The sequence below is a fragment of the Chelonia mydas genome, chromosome 18, assembly GCF_015237465.2.
Source record: "Chelonia mydas isolate rCheMyd1 chromosome 18, rCheMyd1.pri.v2, whole genome shotgun sequence".
Classification (NCBI taxonomy): domain Eukaryota; kingdom Metazoa; phylum Chordata; order Testudines; family Cheloniidae; genus Chelonia; species Chelonia mydas.
Genome location: NC_051258.2, coordinates 21,535,352 through 21,552,735, shown reverse-complemented (window position 1 = coordinate 21,552,735; position 17,384 = coordinate 21,535,352). Strand labels below are relative to the sequence as shown.

Sequence of the window (17,384 nt, the reverse complement as noted above, 5' to 3'; positions counted from 1 at the left end):
GTGGTTGGATACTGAATGACACTCGCCTGGTGTCCTGGGACACCAAACATCACTTTCATCTTGCCTGGATTCATTCAGAGCAGGCCACTCTCCTCAAGTGTCTTACCCTTAAATCTGGAGTGACCCTCTTTTCACAAATGGAATTACACCAGCATATGATCAGAATCAGGCATTGTCTGTGCCTTGCAGAGCACCCTCTACGGTACAGACAGAGTCACTGCTATTACAGGTGAGTCACCTGTACCAATTCCTGGGTGCTATGGCTTTTTAAAGTCAGAGCTAGAAAGTCTGAACAACAAAAACTAATAAAAACACTCCGTTTCCATGGGGCAATAAGTGTTCGTAGCCTGGCCAGCTGTACATCTTTCAGTTCAGGGATCCTGTCCATCAGAAAGAAAAGGCAATGAGTGAAGAAGTCATTTCCCAGTCTCTAAATCTAGAGGCTTTATATAACTCCAGACACTCACATTCAAGTATCTGGTAGCGAGACATCCTGCAGTCATGTATTTGCCTCCTGAAGATACAATACTGCATATTTAACTTGCCCAATTTTAGAGAGGGCAGAGGACTGTATGGCTTAAAGAATGAACCGTAAGATTTTCACCACTGACTGCAGTGGTGTTACACTGGTGAAAAGTAGTGTGTGAGAGGGGAGAATTGGGTCAATTTTATTGTAACGGGCTGTAAAAATCCTCTGGTTTGCTTGCAGAGAGTTGCACTCATGTTTTTGCTTCAGACCTTTACATTGTTTTGGTTACCGTCTTTAGCTGAAATTAAACTCCATGAGATCTTTTTCAAATTGCTGAATAATTGAAGGAATGCGAATGTTACTAGAATGAAATGTACTATTTTTTGTGAACTTGTTCCTTTTAATATTATAGAGTAACTTAGTAGAATTTTGACATCACAAAGCTCATGATTTGCTCTGTGCTACCTTGAGCATCATCCTGATGCCTGTATCAACACCCACAGAACATGATTCCCATGCTGGTTTTGATGATGTCAAACTGATCTCCCACTTCAAGTTTTTTTTGCATATTTAATGCTTTTAAAAGAAGTGCTGTTTTCCCCCCAGCTGGAAAAGCATAGCTAGCTGTAATGATATTGGGGGAGACATACTTATCCTGCCTGCCTGAGCTCTGGATTGCAGACTGTTGAGTAGACAGGGGCATATGAAGCAGGATCACCCCTCAAAACCATCAACTCATACGGATAGTCTTTACCGCTTTACATATCAAAGCCTTTAATGCAACCATATGCGATGGTGACCTTAATACATATTGACACTGTCAGCCACAATGGGTCTCCTAAAATTATGCTTATTAACAGTTGTGCAAAGGTGAAATCCTGCTGGACATTAAAGGAAGTGGGTGTGTGAGGCACTGTATCAGCCAATTCTTTCTAGGCAGAACTGAGGCGTTTCTCCAATTGAGATTTAAAAATAAAAGATTTCTGTCACTGTGCTTGTATATTAAAATCCTGTTCAGGGGCTGTGTGAAACTGTCCAAATCCAGCATAAAGGTGAGCTATAAGCGGCTTGATTGGAACATGTCCATAGTGGTGTATGTCAGGAGGGAGTAACTCCAGTGAAGTCAGGGAGTTGCCCCAAGGTGAGAGGAGAATCGGAATGATCTCATGGTGTCCTATGTTACAGAAGCACACCAGAGGTGAGTGAAAGGGAGTTTCTGCCCTAAGCTGGAGTTTTGGCTGCTTGTTCTTCCAGACAATTACTAGTACCCTTATAGAATCATTGACTGCAGCCCTTTTCTGCTAAAGACGTGAACAGACATTGTTCAAAATACATCAAGAATATGATTTGTGTAGGAGTTGCATTCATCTAAAATCCACCAACTAGGGCACCTGAAGCTTCTGTTAGATTGTTGAGGCACAGCCAACTCTAGTGAGCCTGTCCTGTTACATTGTAAAGGGGCCATTTCAGGTTGTTTGTGTTTTCACAATGTGCCCATCACGTGTGTCCGATGTGGCTGTCCTTCTCACACAGACATTTTCAGTGTTTTCCCACAGGGAAAATACTTTTATACCAACTGTGGAGATTTTAGGCACCAACTATCTTCATTTGGATGAATTTGCCGTTGTCTGTCAAGTTACTCTCTTTGCATCCTGTTGACGTGTCATGAGGCAGCAGAGGGCTGCCCTCAAACGTCTGAAACAGGCATTTTAAAATGTAGCTGACTTAGGAACATTGAGCTTTCTATCCTCCTCCCATCCTTGTTTCTCTCCCCCGAGTCCGCTCAGGTCTATAGCAAATGGAGTCATTATCAAGCTGATAGTTGGCATTTATATAGTACTTCACAACCATTATCTGATTTGATCAGAAGATAAACTCTGTGCAGCTGGTCTGTATTACGAGCTCCACTTCCTGAGTTAGAATTTTAGGAATCCCTGACTCCCAATCCTGGCCCAGACCCCTAAGCAGACATTCCCTATCCTTGGTGAGTAGCTGGAATTACCTCCTCAGCAGAGGGCCTGCACATGACCCATGCTCTCCTTAAACCCTGTTTGGAGGGCTCACATGGGATTGAAGCAATGCTCTGGGGGGATTTCACTCTGTGCCCATATTTGGTCTCTTTCTACCCATGGAAAGAAACATTAATCACACAGACTCAAGACTAACCACCTGGGAGTATTTGGCTAGTGTTTGGGTTGTTTAATGTGCAACATCCCTCCTCCAAGTCCCAGAAGAGATGTTTAGCTGGACTGTGCTTAGCCACTGGGACTGTTGATAGCGGGACCACCTTGGAGCACAAAGACCTTTTAAGGAAACATGCAAAGCACGTTACTTTAAAAATGAAAGGGTTTTGGAGATGATGTACTCTCTTTCTGCAGGCTCGTTGGGTGTGATTAAGAGCAGTGTGCTGTAAATGAGCATTGCATGGAGCTACCGGCACATTTATCCAGTAACGGCAGAGCTCAGAGCAGAACTCATTTAGCAAAGCCCCAGAAGAGGAGCAGGAAGTCTGTTGGGTTTTAATGTTCAGATTAGGAGCCTGTTTTGTGAAATATAAATAGCAACTTCATTATTGTGGGAGTTCATATTTCAGCAGCATATTCTCTCCATTGGCCTCTCACATGGGTCTGCTTTGTTTAAAAAGAGTTGCTGATAAGGCCTATGAGATTAGTTACCACTCATAAGAGCATCTTTATTTTAAGAACTGGGCTGATGGTGAGATCAGCCTCTTCCTCTGCTTTGAAAGTCCCCAATAGGAGCAATTTAATTCAACCTTTAGAAAGTGATGGGAATGGGATGGAGATGATGCGCACTGGGATATTTGTGCAGTAATGTCATTTGCAGTGAGTTCCAGCATCTTCCATGAGATGTTGCTTCATTAAGCCTTGTTCCTACCGGAAGTGCAGCGTGTTAGCTGGTGCAAAGCCATGCCAATTCTGGTGGCTTAACAGGCAGCGATGCGGCATCTACTGTCCAGTGCCACTCTGCTGTACCTCAGCGGTGCACATGAGTGGGTATTTTACCGCATGCTAAACAAAAGGCCTTGGGCAGTTTCTGCCCAGAGTTTTTCACATAGGTCCTGGCTGGGAATGGTGGCTTCCAGCAGCTAACCATCACTAACGTGCTTATGTCCCCCAGACGCTAATATCAGTGCATTTCACATGCCTCCTGACCATACATATTTGTGGCCATAGGGCTGAATTGTGCCCTGGCTGTTGCCTGGCACAGTGGGTTTGCACAGGGTGCAAGTCATTGCAGAGCTCGGCAGTACCTCGCGTGCCCTGCTCAATTAAATATCTAAAATAATCTGGACACAAGTTTTAATTGCACTCATTATCATCCAGAGACGCCTTATGTTTCCCATTATAAACTCAAGTGAGGTTTCTCTGCATGACTTCACTAATTAAAGAGGTCTGTAACTGTCAGGCTTACAGGAAATTGTTCTGCCCACCCCTCGAAGCCCTGATCAGCCTAGACAGCCATTCATTCTAAAACAGACAGGCTATTGACTCTGCTAATTGTGAACTTCATTACTTATTTCATATGCCAAGTTATCAGAGTGTGTTCTCAAATCACACACAGGAAAGGCAAATGCCAAAGCGCTTTGTTTGCAAGTTTCCTATTGGAAAATGAGAACAATGTTTTCCACTGTAGATTAGTCTTACACCCACATGCAGTGGGGCCAGGCTGGAGACCATATGGGAGATGAGAATTCTGGGCCAAACTCAGCTGCTCTCACTAAGCAGGCTGCCTTCCAGCCCTGGGGCAGAGCTGGGAGCATTTAACGGCCCTTTCAAGGGACCTTTGTAGGAGGCAGCACCAACAGATACTAGAACCTCCAGCCCTGCTTGCCTGGAAGTCTGGGCTGGCAGCTTAGTTGTGTGGATAGGGCAGGGTCTGGGTCTGGGTCTGGACCCCTGTTCTGATCCCACTCCTGGCACTAGGTCCTGTGACTCTGGACAGTTTTGTGGCCTTTCTGTGGAGCTCTGTTTTTTACCCACCCTTACTTTGACAAACTGGAAATAATACACAGATTTTTAAGCAAGGGTAAATCTGCCATTGGAACAGATTACCTAGGGAGGTGGTAAATCGACCACCTGGAGTCTAAGTCAAGATGGGCTGCTCTTTAAAGGATGCTGTATTTTGTCCATTAATAGTTGGGCTTGATGCAGTAATCACTGGGTGAAACTCTGGCCTGTGTTATGCAGGAGGTAGACTAGCTTATTATAATAGTCCCTTCTGGCCTTAAAGTCTGTGAAATTGTAGATTTCCATGTATTGCTTTGAGATCCAGCCCGCTCCCTTCCTTTTCCCTGGTGTATTTACTGCCAAATGGTAGCCAGCTCAGATGGTCTGTGGTAAAGAGCCCTGGGGATGAGCTGTGCTGTCTGCTGCATGGCACTGTTAGCCAGACACACTCGGACTCGTCCAGAGACTCCTTCGCTTGTTTTCTCTGCAGCTGTACTTGGCATTCTAAAAATGCATGTGTCTTCTGAAAAGTATGTGTTTTATAGGGAGGAGGGGAGTGACCTCCCAGAGCCAGCTGGAGTGTGGGGGGCTGCAAGATGGCACTTCGTCTCCCATTACTTTGTCAGTGTAGCAAGAGAAAAGCAGCATAGTGGTGGCTTCTGAGAGTCACTTGAATAATGTAAAATATCTGCAGGTGCTAACAGGCATGTAGTCCATGCTACAGGCCAAGCTTCCTGCTCCCCACAGGGCAGATTCTGGCCCCCGTTTCCCTGGAGGGCAGCAAGGCGAAAGAGAAGCCCTGGCCAGGGGGCAGGGCTGCTATCTTTCCTCTATTAGGTCCAGGGGAACGAAACGGCCTGCTGCCTTTGAAGACCTTGGTCTAGCCTGCACTGGAATTTTCAGGCCCTTCGCTCCCACTGGCTATAGATGTAGGCCAGGCTACTACCAGCTCAGGCCTTTCCCCCTCAAGTCTGAAAAATGGAAGTGTGGACTCAGCCTTGCCCTGGCTGCGTGTGTCCTTCTACCCCCTCGATACCACCGGGGCATCAGGGGCACTCCAGCAGGGCTTGTATTTTAATGGCACGTTACTAATTGAGAGCCAGCCCCAGCTCGGCCTTCAGGGTGCCTGTCTGGGTGCGTGTGCCAGCTCTTCGTGCCACTCTTGAGCAGCAGCCTGCTGGAGTGCAGCGTAGCTCGCCCCGTGTGCCAGACGCTTCAGAAACGCTGCGGAAACTCCCGTCACAGGAGGATGCTGAACCCGGAGGCGAGCCAGGTTTTATTGGCTCCCCAGTAGTGAGCATCTGCTCTGGAAAGGAATGTTCTTGCTTACTTTGTAATGGCTTTTAGAAAACAGCTGGTTTTTACATCCGTATTATTCTGTCCAGTGGAAAGGGACGTCAAAACCCTTGTGTACTGCAGAGAATGTGAATGTGATCCACGTAGTGCTGGAGTGGACAGGGCTGACTCTATTGGTATAGCAGTAGCATGGCATGTTACCGGGCAAGGGAAGCAGAGTTTGCCACTCCAGGTCAGGTGTTCGCTGCTAGCCAGCAGTCTGTGTAGGAAGCATGTCTCTTGCTCTGTCTCAATCCTCCTGTCCTTGCCCTAAAGCGCTTACAGTTTAACTAGAGATACTGGCAACCCCAAGGCCAGAATTTCTGTTTCAGCTGATGAGGTGATTCTGGTCCTTGCACCAAATCTCCACCGAGTCTCTTTTAAAACCTCTGGAGTTCACCTTAGATCTGATATGGGACTTGCGCTGCTATGCAAGATGAAACGTGCCCAAAGAGATAAAAACAAAACAGTGGTTGGAGTTGGTGTTAACTTTTGAGTGAAATGAGACAAAAAGTTAGCACCTCCAGGTGTTCCGTCGAGCATGATTTAGTTTCCATACTAGGTCATTAGGGGCTGTGTGGGCAGATGATGCAACATCAGCAAAATATGTGGGTGAAGATACTTTTAACGTCAAAAGGATGACAAGTCCCCTTGTGCTGTAGCAGACGACAGTGTCCTGAGTCACTCTAGGGTCATGGTTGGGGGCTCTGACATTCCACATTGATCTCAGCCCCATATGTTTCAGCTGCAGAGTAGCTCCCGTCCTGGCAGGCCCAGAGCAGCCATGTCAGATGCAGCTCCTGGAGCTGACTGGCAGATACATCTGTGTATCTCCGGGCAATAATTTAATAATTAATCTGTATTGTTCCCATGTAGTTCAGGATTATACATTGTTAATCGATTCCCCCAGGCATTTGCACCAGGTGCTGCGTTGCCTTTAATTTTTACCATGTGCTAGTTGAGGGAATTCGGGGGTTGGTAACAGATGCCCACCATTAGTATTACTAGTTAGAACTTTAATTTATAAGTCTTTAAGGTCCTGTGATTCTCAGTCGCCTAGTGTTTGATGTTAAAATCCCAGAGTCATACAGGTGGGACCACACAATATTCTCCTGAGTCTTTGTTCCTTTGTGCATCTGAGTGAGTGCTTTTCTGTTCCCACTTTATAGTCTTAAATAAAACATGATCTGGCTGATGAAGTAACTGCTGATATGGCATACTTGGGTTTCTCCAAGGCATTTGACCTAGTACCACATGATACTTTGATTAAAAAATTTGAACTCTATGGAATTAACACATTAGCTGGATTTAAAATTGTCTCACAGATAATCCCAGAATGTAGCTGACAATAGGGAAGTATCAATAAGCAGGACTGTTTCTAGGAGGGGGACAGCTTACTGTTAGTGATTTGAATCACCTGGTTAAATGGAACAATCCAATAAAATGTACTTTCATAGAATCATCAAATATCAGGCTTGGAAGGGCCCTCAGGAGGTCATCTAGTCCAACCCCCTGCTAAAAGCAGGACCAATCCCCAAGTAAATCATTCCAGCCAGGGCTTTGTCAAGCCTGACCTTAAAAACTTCTAAGGAAGGAGATTCCACCACCTCCCTAGGTAACGCATTCCAGTGTTTCACCACCCTCCTAGTGAAAAAGTTTTTCCTACTATTCAACCTAAACCTCCCCCATTGCAACTTGAGACCATTACTCCTCGTTCTGTCATCTGCTACCACTGAGAACAGTCTAGATCCATCCTCTTTGGAACCCCCTTTCAGGTAGTTGAAAGCAGCTATCAAATCCCCCCTCATTCTTCTCTTCCGCAGACTAAACAATCCCAGTTCCCCCAGCATCCACACCATCTTCCAGATCATTAATGAAGATATTGAACAAAACTGGCCCCAGGACCGACCCTTGGGGCACTCCGCTTGATACCGGCTGCCAACTAGACATGGAGCCATTGATCACTATCCGTTGAGCCTGACCATCTAGCCAGCTTTCTATCCACCTTAGTGTCCATTCATCCAGCCCATACTTCTTTAACTTGCTGGCAAGAATACTGTGGGAGACCGTGTCAAAAGCTTTGCTAAAGTCAAGGAACAACACGTTCACTGCTTTCTCCTCGTCCACAGAGCCAGTTATCACGTCACAGAAGGCAATTAGATTAGTCAGGCATGACTTGCCCTTGGCGAATCCATGCTGATTGTTCCTGATCACTTTCCTCTTCTCTAAGTGCTTCAGAATTGATTCTTTGAGGACCTGCTCCATGATTTTTCCAGGGACTGAGGTGAGGCTGACTGGCCTGTAGTTCCCAGGATCATCCTTCTTCCCTTTTTTAAAGATGGGCACTACATTAGCCTTTTACTTTAATACAGGCAAATGCAAGGTACGTGCATCGGGGAACAAAGAATGCCGATTATAGATACAGGATGGAAGGCTGTCTCAGAAAGCAGTGACTCAGAAAAGCACTTGGGATTCATTGCAGATAATCCTCTCAACGTGAGCTTTCAGTACAGTGTTGTGGCGAAAAGGGCTAATGGGGCCCTTGGGTGTATAAAAAGGGGAACATCGAATAGAGATAGGGAAGTGGTCTTGCCTCCACACACAGCACTGGTAAGACTGCTGCTTGGATACTGTGTCCAGTTCTGGTGACCACACTTCAAGAAGGATGTGGAGATATTGGAGAGAGTTCAGTGGAGGACCACAAACGTGGTCCGGGGGCTGGAAGGCTTAAGGAGTTAAATGTATTCAGTGTCCTGAAGAGAAGGTTTAGAGGTACTTGATCGTGGTGCATGGGTGCTGCTGACCCATGGAAAAGAGATCTGATCATGAGAAGCTTTTCAACCTTGCTGACAGAGACGCAACAAGATTCAGTTCAACTTTGATATAAGATGCAGCTTCCTAGCAGTGCGGGTGATTAAACAGTGGAGCAGTTTACTGGGGAGGCAGTGGGCTCTCCAGCTCTTGGAGTCTTTATGACAAGATTAGATATCTTTCTGAAAGTTGTGTCTGGGAGAGGTTTGCAGGCTGGGGACAGTGGACGTGGGTACGGGCTGAATGTTTGTGGTGGTCCCATCTGGCCTTGGAGTCTCAAGCTTCAGAGCTTCAGCATGTCACTTGCAGGGGTCAGGAAGGAATTCCCCACCCCACCCCCAAACACCCATTTGCAATCTGGGTGGCTGTTTTTTCCACCTTTCTCTGAAACATCAGAGATTGTCCACAGCTGGAGACAGGATGCCAGCTGGGGTGGGCCAGTTGTCTGGGCTAGTCCAGAGAATCCTATTTCTAGCGGCCTGGCTGGTGTGTCTTGCTTACATGTTCAGTGTCCAGCTGACCGCCAGATTTGGGGTCAGGAAGGAATTTCCCCCCAGGTCAGATTGGCAGGGACCCTTGGGGGTTTTCACCTTCCTCTGCAGTGGGAGGCCCGGGTCACAGGCTGGGATCCTCGAGGCATATCTCACCTATTTGAGCCCTTGCTGTTCCAGAGGCCTCAGTCTCTCCTGTTCTCAGCCTGGGGCACACAACAGTTACTCTCCTGCTGACTAAACTGCGTTAGTTTCGTCACTGGGCTCCACATCGGGGTGACATGTTCTGGCCTGTGAAAGGCAGGAGGTCAGACTAGATGATCTCGTGGTCCCTTCTGCCCTTAATCTCTGTGAAACTAGTGCACTATTTTCCCCTCAAAGATGGAGTTTCTTTCCCTGTTCAGTTTTCAGAGTAACAGCCATGTTAGTCTGTATTCGCAAAAAGAAAAGGAGGACTTGTGGCACCTTAGAGACTAACCAATTTATTTGAGCATAAGCTTTCGTGAGCTACAGCTCACTTCATCGGATGCATCAGAGTTCCTGTTCAGTCAGGTCAGTCGCCTCCACCCCCTCCAGTTCCCCCTTGAACGGATGATTCGTGGTTATATTTTTGCCCTTGGCAGTTCCTTCCATAATTCAAGTGGTAGGAAGAAATGTTTCCAGGATTGCTCGGAGGCTAGTCCCCTCAACGTCAGCTCAGGGGAGAGGTCGCTGCTTGTTCAGCATTAACGCAAACTCTGTGCCGGCTCTGCAAAAGCCTCCTGGTGACCAGCGTGCGGATGCTCGTTTGTCCATGCGGGCTGTGTGCTCCCTGCCCTGGGGCAGCCCCCCTGTTCTGGGGTAACAGCTACTTGAGGTTGTGAAGGTGTTTTAGTAGCTGCTGTTGCCTTTGTGTGTTCTGCTAGCTCCCATCAATCATCGCACAGTGAATTAAGAGCAACACAAGGTCTCTCCAGTGGGATTCTTCAGCCTCTTCCAGCTGGGAGATGGCCTTTCTGTTTCCCCTGCCCGTCCCCTGATAGAGTGGCGATGGCAGCAGGGACAGAAAGCACTCCTCTGAGTGCCCCTACTGCACTGTCAAGCCCTATCAACCTCCCTCACCTCGTCCCAACCTGGGAAGTAATTGTAAGTGGCCATCAGAGGCACAATGGCTGTATTAGCAGAGTTGACACAGGGATATGTACAGTCAATCGCTAGACAGATGAGGCTGGTGGCAAAGGACTGAAATCAGGACTTAATTTGGATCCCACTGTGGGAGAGGTGGAGCTGCTGTGTAATAAGCTAAGAATACGGTTTCTTGACTTGGTTAATGGGATATTTACTGTATGGCTGTTGTGGACTAAACCCCCAGGGGGGTTGGGAACCGAACAGGAAGGCAACACAATGATGTGAGATAAGACCTCTCTCAGCAAATGTTAGGGGTGTTGTGAGTCAGTGCAGGAGCCTTTTGCTTTGACTCTACCCCCTGTGAGCAAACGGGTTTGGGGCAACAGGTCCCACCCTGGAAAGTAAGGGCTAGTCTACACGAGAAGCGCCACAGTCGTGCAGCTGCTGTCTGCTGTTGGGAGAGCACAGAATAGGGCTGTCGGCAGCACAATAAAACCACCTCCCCGAGAGAGGCTGATTCACAGCCCTGAGCCACATTAGTTAGACTGACACAACTGTTGTGTAGACAAGCCCTGAGCCAGAGGGCTGCTGTCTGGATTTAAGGACAAAGGAGAGCCAAGGTGAACCCAGATTCCAGAGTGTGGGGTGTCTGGGAAGTGAGACCTGCCTAGAGTTTCTGCTAAGGAATGGCAAGCCTCTAGGTAAGATCCATGTGCCTGTATGCCCAAACCAGAAAAGTGAAGTGGACACTGAAATAAAGCTGTAGCATATAAATAATAATAATAATAAAAAACCTTTTTTGTTAAAATCCTTTTCTTCTCATCTAGTGCTTTGCTCCTGTGGTTCACTAACAGTACTTTTGTTTTAAGAAGGCTGTTCTGAGCTCCTGCGTTTACTGCTGGTCACACGCTCCAGACGGGAAGAACTGTAGGTACCGAGTCCAGCTGGATCTGCTGGATATCCAGGGTGTACACACAGGGCGCTTTGAGAGAATCACGTCCTTCCCTGGGGAGAGGTGAAGGCACCAGGCCTGAGCTCTGGGTGGACAGAGCTGCAGCTAGCACCCTGCAGCCTTTCCTGCACTGCCAGCCCAACGAGTGCTCAGGGATGTATCAGGTTTCCTTCTCTGAATTGCTGTGGGTGACTCTAATTGTTCTCAAGCCACTGTCGGAGTGGTTCTCTCTGCATGTGCAGCGGTGTTCACCTCCCAGAGCACTTCAGCTAAATTAGTCGTGTTTGTTTACTTGTTTGTCATTTACAGCCAGGAAAACCAATAATGGAGAGTGGAGCCCACGCAGAAAACAAGCTTCTCTCTACTCCTCTTCCCCAGGGCCGCTGTCTTGTCAATTAGTGCGCTGTTACTACCTGTATGGCTAGGAAAAGCTTCCCATTGTTTACAAAGAATGTAGGCTAATGGTTCAGCAAGGAGCATCCTTGAAAGCAACAATCCATTCACACTGCTGTTCTTGTGGCTGAAAAACAGGACCAAGATGATGCATAATAAATAAATGTGATCCATGAATGTCCCCTTTGCTGGTTGCAATTAAGCCATGAAGGGTTGGCCTGCATGTCTCTTGCACTGACAGATTTTTCAGCCATGGCACGCTTGGCATGTGAGATTTGTCTCTGCACGTGGCGTTTGGATAATCTTGGTATGAACGTTGCTTGGGAAAGCTGTGTGAGTCTCCAGTCGAAGATTTCACTGGTTGCTGGGCTACACCCGCACTGCACACTTCTTTTGGTGGCATGCGGAGCATGTACTCGGGAAGCCCCAAGCACGGGTTTAAGTAGCAGTATAGACAGTGAGGCATAGCTTAGACAAGTAAAGTACGGACACGGTATGTAACTTACATGGTTCCCCAGTTGCCCAAGCTGTGCATCCCATCTGTACTGCTGTTTTCTCCTGTGTAGTGTCCTGCTGTCTCCCCACTGCTGGAGCCTTTGCCCACCACAGGAAAAGAATATGGCATCGGGGAACGGCTCTGGCAGGGGGAGGCAGCGGGGAAAGACTCCCAAGGTGGGGAAAAGCTCAGCCTTCCCCCTGCCAGAGCCTTTCACTGACGTGTGTAGCTAGCCTGCTTTTCACTGCAGCATGGAGCTACACCACTGACAGTGGTGTGCAGTGTAGACGTAGCCTCGAGGGGAAGCTCATGAGTTTATCCAAGTGACAAGGGATTGCAGACACACATTATAGATCAGCCTTCTGCTGAAAACTTAAGCCAAAGGTTTTAGGGGCTTTTTACTCAGTAGCTTATAAATAAGTGACCTCCTTCTGCCCCACTCTCAACTCCCATTTACTGGGCCAGGCCAGGCATAGCAGCCTGAAGAAAATGCCCGTCCCATAGACAACACTGAAGAAGGGGGGCAAAAAACGTAATAAAGCGACGTGGAAAAACCAACTCTAGCTGTGTGGTTCTCTCGCACATTTCAGAAGAGAACTCGCCCCAGCGTTTGAACTGCGCCAGAGCTGCTGTTTTGCTGGCTGGGAGGCTGCCGGGCTGGGACCTGGGGGCATGTAGAGAGCAGTTTGAGATGTCTGGGAGAGGAAGGGTTTGCTATAACCATACATTCAAAAGCTCTAGTCATTTTTGCCAATAGCCTCTTACTCTGGAACATCTGGGAGTAAGGACTCCCTGCTCTGGTTTGGTCTCCTAGCTCCTGCAGGATATTTTTACTATACACAAACCTGTTTGTTTGGGCTCCAAGAGGTTTGACTTGTTTCTGTTAGAGCCAGTAGCAGAAATGTCAATGCGTTGGACCTCACCATCCTGTCCTAAAGGACTTGATGGAGCCAAAAGTGGGTGCTCTGGGGAGGCATTATGGGTTGATGATACTACTAAGTTACACATGTGCATAAGGGTTTGCAGGCCTGAGTCCTTGGACTGCAAGTTCCTGAAGTCTGGGGTTGTGCCGGGCTCTGTCTGGAAAGTGCAGCATTCACCCTGGTGCTGTATAAACGAGAGAGAATATGATTTTAATATTCTCTTGCTGCTAGCCTCTGATTGTAACCCAAAATCACTGATAACTTTGCTGATGCATTTCTTCATTGTGAAATGAATTTGTTCATCCAAATCCTATTAGCAGGGTTACCTACAGCCAAGTGTTCTGCAGAGTGGTTATAAAACCATGTAAATTGTACCTAAAGTGTAACAAATTCAGTAATTTATAAAATGAATGGCCATGAAGATGTTATCCCATCAGGGACTTGGCAGCGTGTACTTGGCTAAGAAATTAAAAGCTGCCATACGTGTCTGAGAAATTGATTTACCTTCCTGGCTAACCCACTTAACAAACATCTCTGTACATAAATGAATTCCCTGTAACATTTGACAAACTTGCACTCTTGCTGCCTTTTAACTTAAGGAATCTCAGGCTGCTGGTCTCCTTGCGGCTGCAGGGCTCCCAGGGCTTTTATTTGGTGGTTGACTTTTAAAAAGCAATGAAGGGCCACAGCTTTTGAACTAAGAAAAGATCTTCATTCAAAACAGAACATTCCCCTCCTACAAAAGATGTATCTGCGGCCTGCACGGGAGGCTGAGGGCTGTTCTTAATGACACTAGGGCACCTTCCATGGCTCCTGCGGTTTGTGTGCCATTCAGTTGGAAGCCTCTCTTGAAGGTGATCTCCTTTTAGCACTTGTTGGCTGTGGATCAGTTTGCTGAATATCCTCCATCTCTGAACTATAGAGAAATAAGCATGTCTGCCAGGCAGAGACTGTCTGCTGCTACGTGTGGCCACTCGGGCTTGCAGTGCACTCATTTCTCACCCCTAAGATTCATGGAAGAGCTTTATCATCTTGAATTCCTGCATAAATTCTCCAAGCCATTTCCTATGCTTATTCTCCCTGGGGTGGATGATCGGATTCCTGTCAATAGTTTCTACTCTGTTACGCTGCAGTAACTCCATTTGACTTCAGTGGAGTTACCCTAGATTTGCCCTGGTGCTGCTGAGGTCAGAATCTGTCCCATAGTTGCAAAGTCCTTGGGATCTTTCAGGCTGGAAGGCAGACTAGAATGTTGACTGGATTGTTATGAAGTAGGCTAAGAGCTCACTGTCAGACTCGCAAGCATCCAAAAGAGAACAGAAATAACATTCAGGTTTTTGATTTTCTGATCAACAGGTAGAAAGTGAAGATGAGAAGAGACGTTTTGAAGATGGAAAAGGGAGATATCTTCAAACGAAAGCCAAAAGGCAGGCACAGATGCAGCCGCTCACTCAGCAATGACCCTTCATCTTGGACCTAAATATTTACGGCAGAGCCGCCTAGAAATAAACATATCCACTTTAGAAATATTTACTTGGACAAATAAAACTAACCTTTCACTCGTGCTGTGTGAAGTGTTCGTAGGGCCCTGTGTATTCATTGATCCTGTACCTGTGCAAATGGAGGCAGCATTCATTCTGTGCGGCAGAATTGTACTCCAGAAGATAAGTTTTTCCTTTTTGTTTTTTTTTAAAGTGAGCCTTTCAGATGTGACTCAAGCGTTGAGATGGAGTGTTTGTCTTTTTGCGTTCACACATAAACTGAAACAATCGTTCTGAAGTCTGAGCTGTGCCACCATTCATCACAATTGAATGTTAAATCTGAACCGTAATGATGCCAGTTTAAATCAGTTTTTGAATTAGAATCATAAAATATCAAGGTTGGAGGGGACCTCAAGTCCAACCCCCTGCTCAAAGCAGGACCAATCCCCAACTAAATCATCCCAGCCAGGGCTTTGTCAAGCCTGACCTTAAAAACCTCAAAGGAAGGAGATTCCACCACCTCCCTAGGTAACGCATTCGAGTGCTTAACCACCTTCCTAGTGAAAGTTTTTCCTAATATCCAACCTAAACCTTCCCCACTGCAACTTGAGACCATTACTCCTTGTTCTGTCATCGGCTACCCCTGAGAACAGTCTAGAGCCATCCTCTTTGGAACCCCCTTTCAGGTAGTTGAAAGCAGCTATCAAATCCCCCCCCCCCCCATTCTTCTCTTCCACAGACTAAACAATCCCAGTTCCCTCAGCCTCTCCTGATATGTCATGTGTTCCATCCCCTAATCATTTTTGTTGCCCTCCGCTGGATGCTTTCCAATTTTTCCACATCCTTCTTGTAGTGTGGGACCCAAAACTGGACGCAGTACTCCAGATGAGGCCTCACCAATGTCAAATAGAGAGGAATGATCATGTCCCTCGATCTGCTGGCAATGCCCCTACTTATACAGCCCAAAATGCAGTTAGCCTTCTGGGCAACAAGGGCACACTGTTGACTCGTATCCTGCTTCTCGTCCACTGTAACTCCTAGGTCCTTTTCTGCAGAACTGCTGCCTAGCCATTCGGTCCCTAGTCTGTAGCGGTGCATGGGATTCTTCCGTCCTAAGTGCAGGACTCTGCACTTGTCCTTGCTGAACCTCCGCAGATTTCTTTTGGCCCAATCCTCTAATTTGTCTAGGGCCCTCTGCATCCTATCCCTACCCTCCGGCGTATCTAACTCTCCTCTCAGTTTCGTGTCATCTGCAAACTTGTTGAGGGTGCAATCCACACCATCCTCCAGATCATTAATGAAGATATTGAACAAAACCGTCCCGAGGACCGACCCTTGGGGCACTCCACTTGACACCGGCTGCCAACTAGACATGGAGCCATTGATCTCTACCCGTTGAGCCCGACAATCTAGCCAACTTTCTATCCACCTTATCGTCCATTCATCCAGCCCATACTTTTTTGTTAAACTACTGAGCAGTTTTAGCAGAAGCATCCAGTCTAATGTTTGTTCCATAATTCCAGGCAAACTGCTGTGCCTTTCTGGATGCCAAAGGCCCATGCCTACTCCCCAAAACCACTAGCTTCCCAAAGGCCAATTTCTGCAATACAGCTGTGTTTTATGTTTCTAAAAGGCACATTGAATATGTAGGAGCAGCATAAAATTGAATTTATGTCCAAGTAAATACTACCAGGTTACTGTACACCGTGTATTATTCATTCCAACACCATTCAATAAAATAACTCCAGTCTGCCATAGGTGGAGTGGCACAGAAAGCAACGGGCATAGCAAAGAATACACAGGGCCATGACTTTTTGTAATGCAGTGTTGATCTACAGTATGTCCTAAAATATGTACACCAAAGCTTATTTATATTACTCAAGTATAAATGCTACTCAGTATTGTATGGGACTCTCAGTTCATTCCATTCAAATCTATGTAATATTTATGTGCACATCTAAGTTATTTAGGGTGCACTGTGACATGAATAAAGTTGGTCAGTCTTCAGCTGAAAGAAATAGGGTGTCATTTTTTTCTTTTCAGAAATTGTGTGTGGTCTAAATAATCATTCCAAGGTGTCCCAGGAGTTCTCTTCAGGGTTAGACTTGGGCTAATGTGTTCATTGGATTGAATGGGAAATGCCCCTGGAACAGGAGCTGCTGGACTAAAATGTGCAGTGCTCTTCATGCTGAGTGTCTTCGGATAATCCCCGTGGAATTCATTCGTGTCATTAGTGTTGTGGTCACTCACCCCCCAAGGGTTAAGAAGCTCTCATTAGAAGCTGCATTGAAATTACAACTCTAATCTCCTCAATAAACCAGGTAAAAGAGGTGAAAACACATAGCCTTGACAGGTGAGTGTGCCAGTCAGAGAATCATGGAAATGTAGGGCTGGAAGGGACCTTGAGAGGTCATCTAGTCCTGCCCCCTGTGCTGAGGCAGGACCCTGTAAACCTAGACCATCCCTGGAAGGTGTTTTTGTAACCGGTTCTTAAAACCTCCAGTGGTGGGAATTCCACGACCTACCTTGGACACCTGTTCCAGAGCTTCACTACCCTGACCGTTAGAAAGTTTTTCCTAATTTCTCACTTCAATCTCCCTTGGTGCAGATTACGCTGATGACTTGTCTGATCTTCAGTGAACATGACGAACTATTGATCACCGTCTTCTTTATAATCGCCCTTAACATACTTGAAGACTGTTAACAAATGCCTTCTGAAACCAAAAGTTGTCCACAATACATTCCTAGAAATTACTGGATATTTTTATTTGTCCTGTTGATCAAGGATATGAACCATCCTGACGTTAATATAGAGAGATGTAATAGCAGAATTATGAACAGAGGTAATGACTAGTACATCAATTGCATAGGGAGTCACAGCTCAGAGCAAATTTTTATGGCCCATATATATATATACAGGTTACACAGGAAAGCCTGGCATATCCTTAGCTAAAGTCT

The 17,384-nt window shown here is 46.5% G+C and overlaps 1 protein-coding gene across 3 annotated transcripts in view; it reads left to right on the top strand.

Moving 5' to 3' along the window:
- Positions 1-14,930, top strand: part of ACOT7 (acyl-CoA thioesterase 7) — a 112,403-nt gene extending 97,473 nt beyond the window's left edge. For all 3 annotated transcript variants that reach the window (XM_043531835.1, XM_037881278.2, XM_037881280.2), the window contains one exon: positions 14,302-14,930. In XM_043531835.1, coding sequence (XP_043387770.1) covers positions 14,302-14,406 — 105 coding nt within the window. In that variant the 3' untranslated portion in view covers positions 14,407-14,930. The remainder of the gene's footprint in view (positions 1-14,301) is intronic.
- Positions 14,931-17,384: the final 2,454 nt, after the last annotated feature.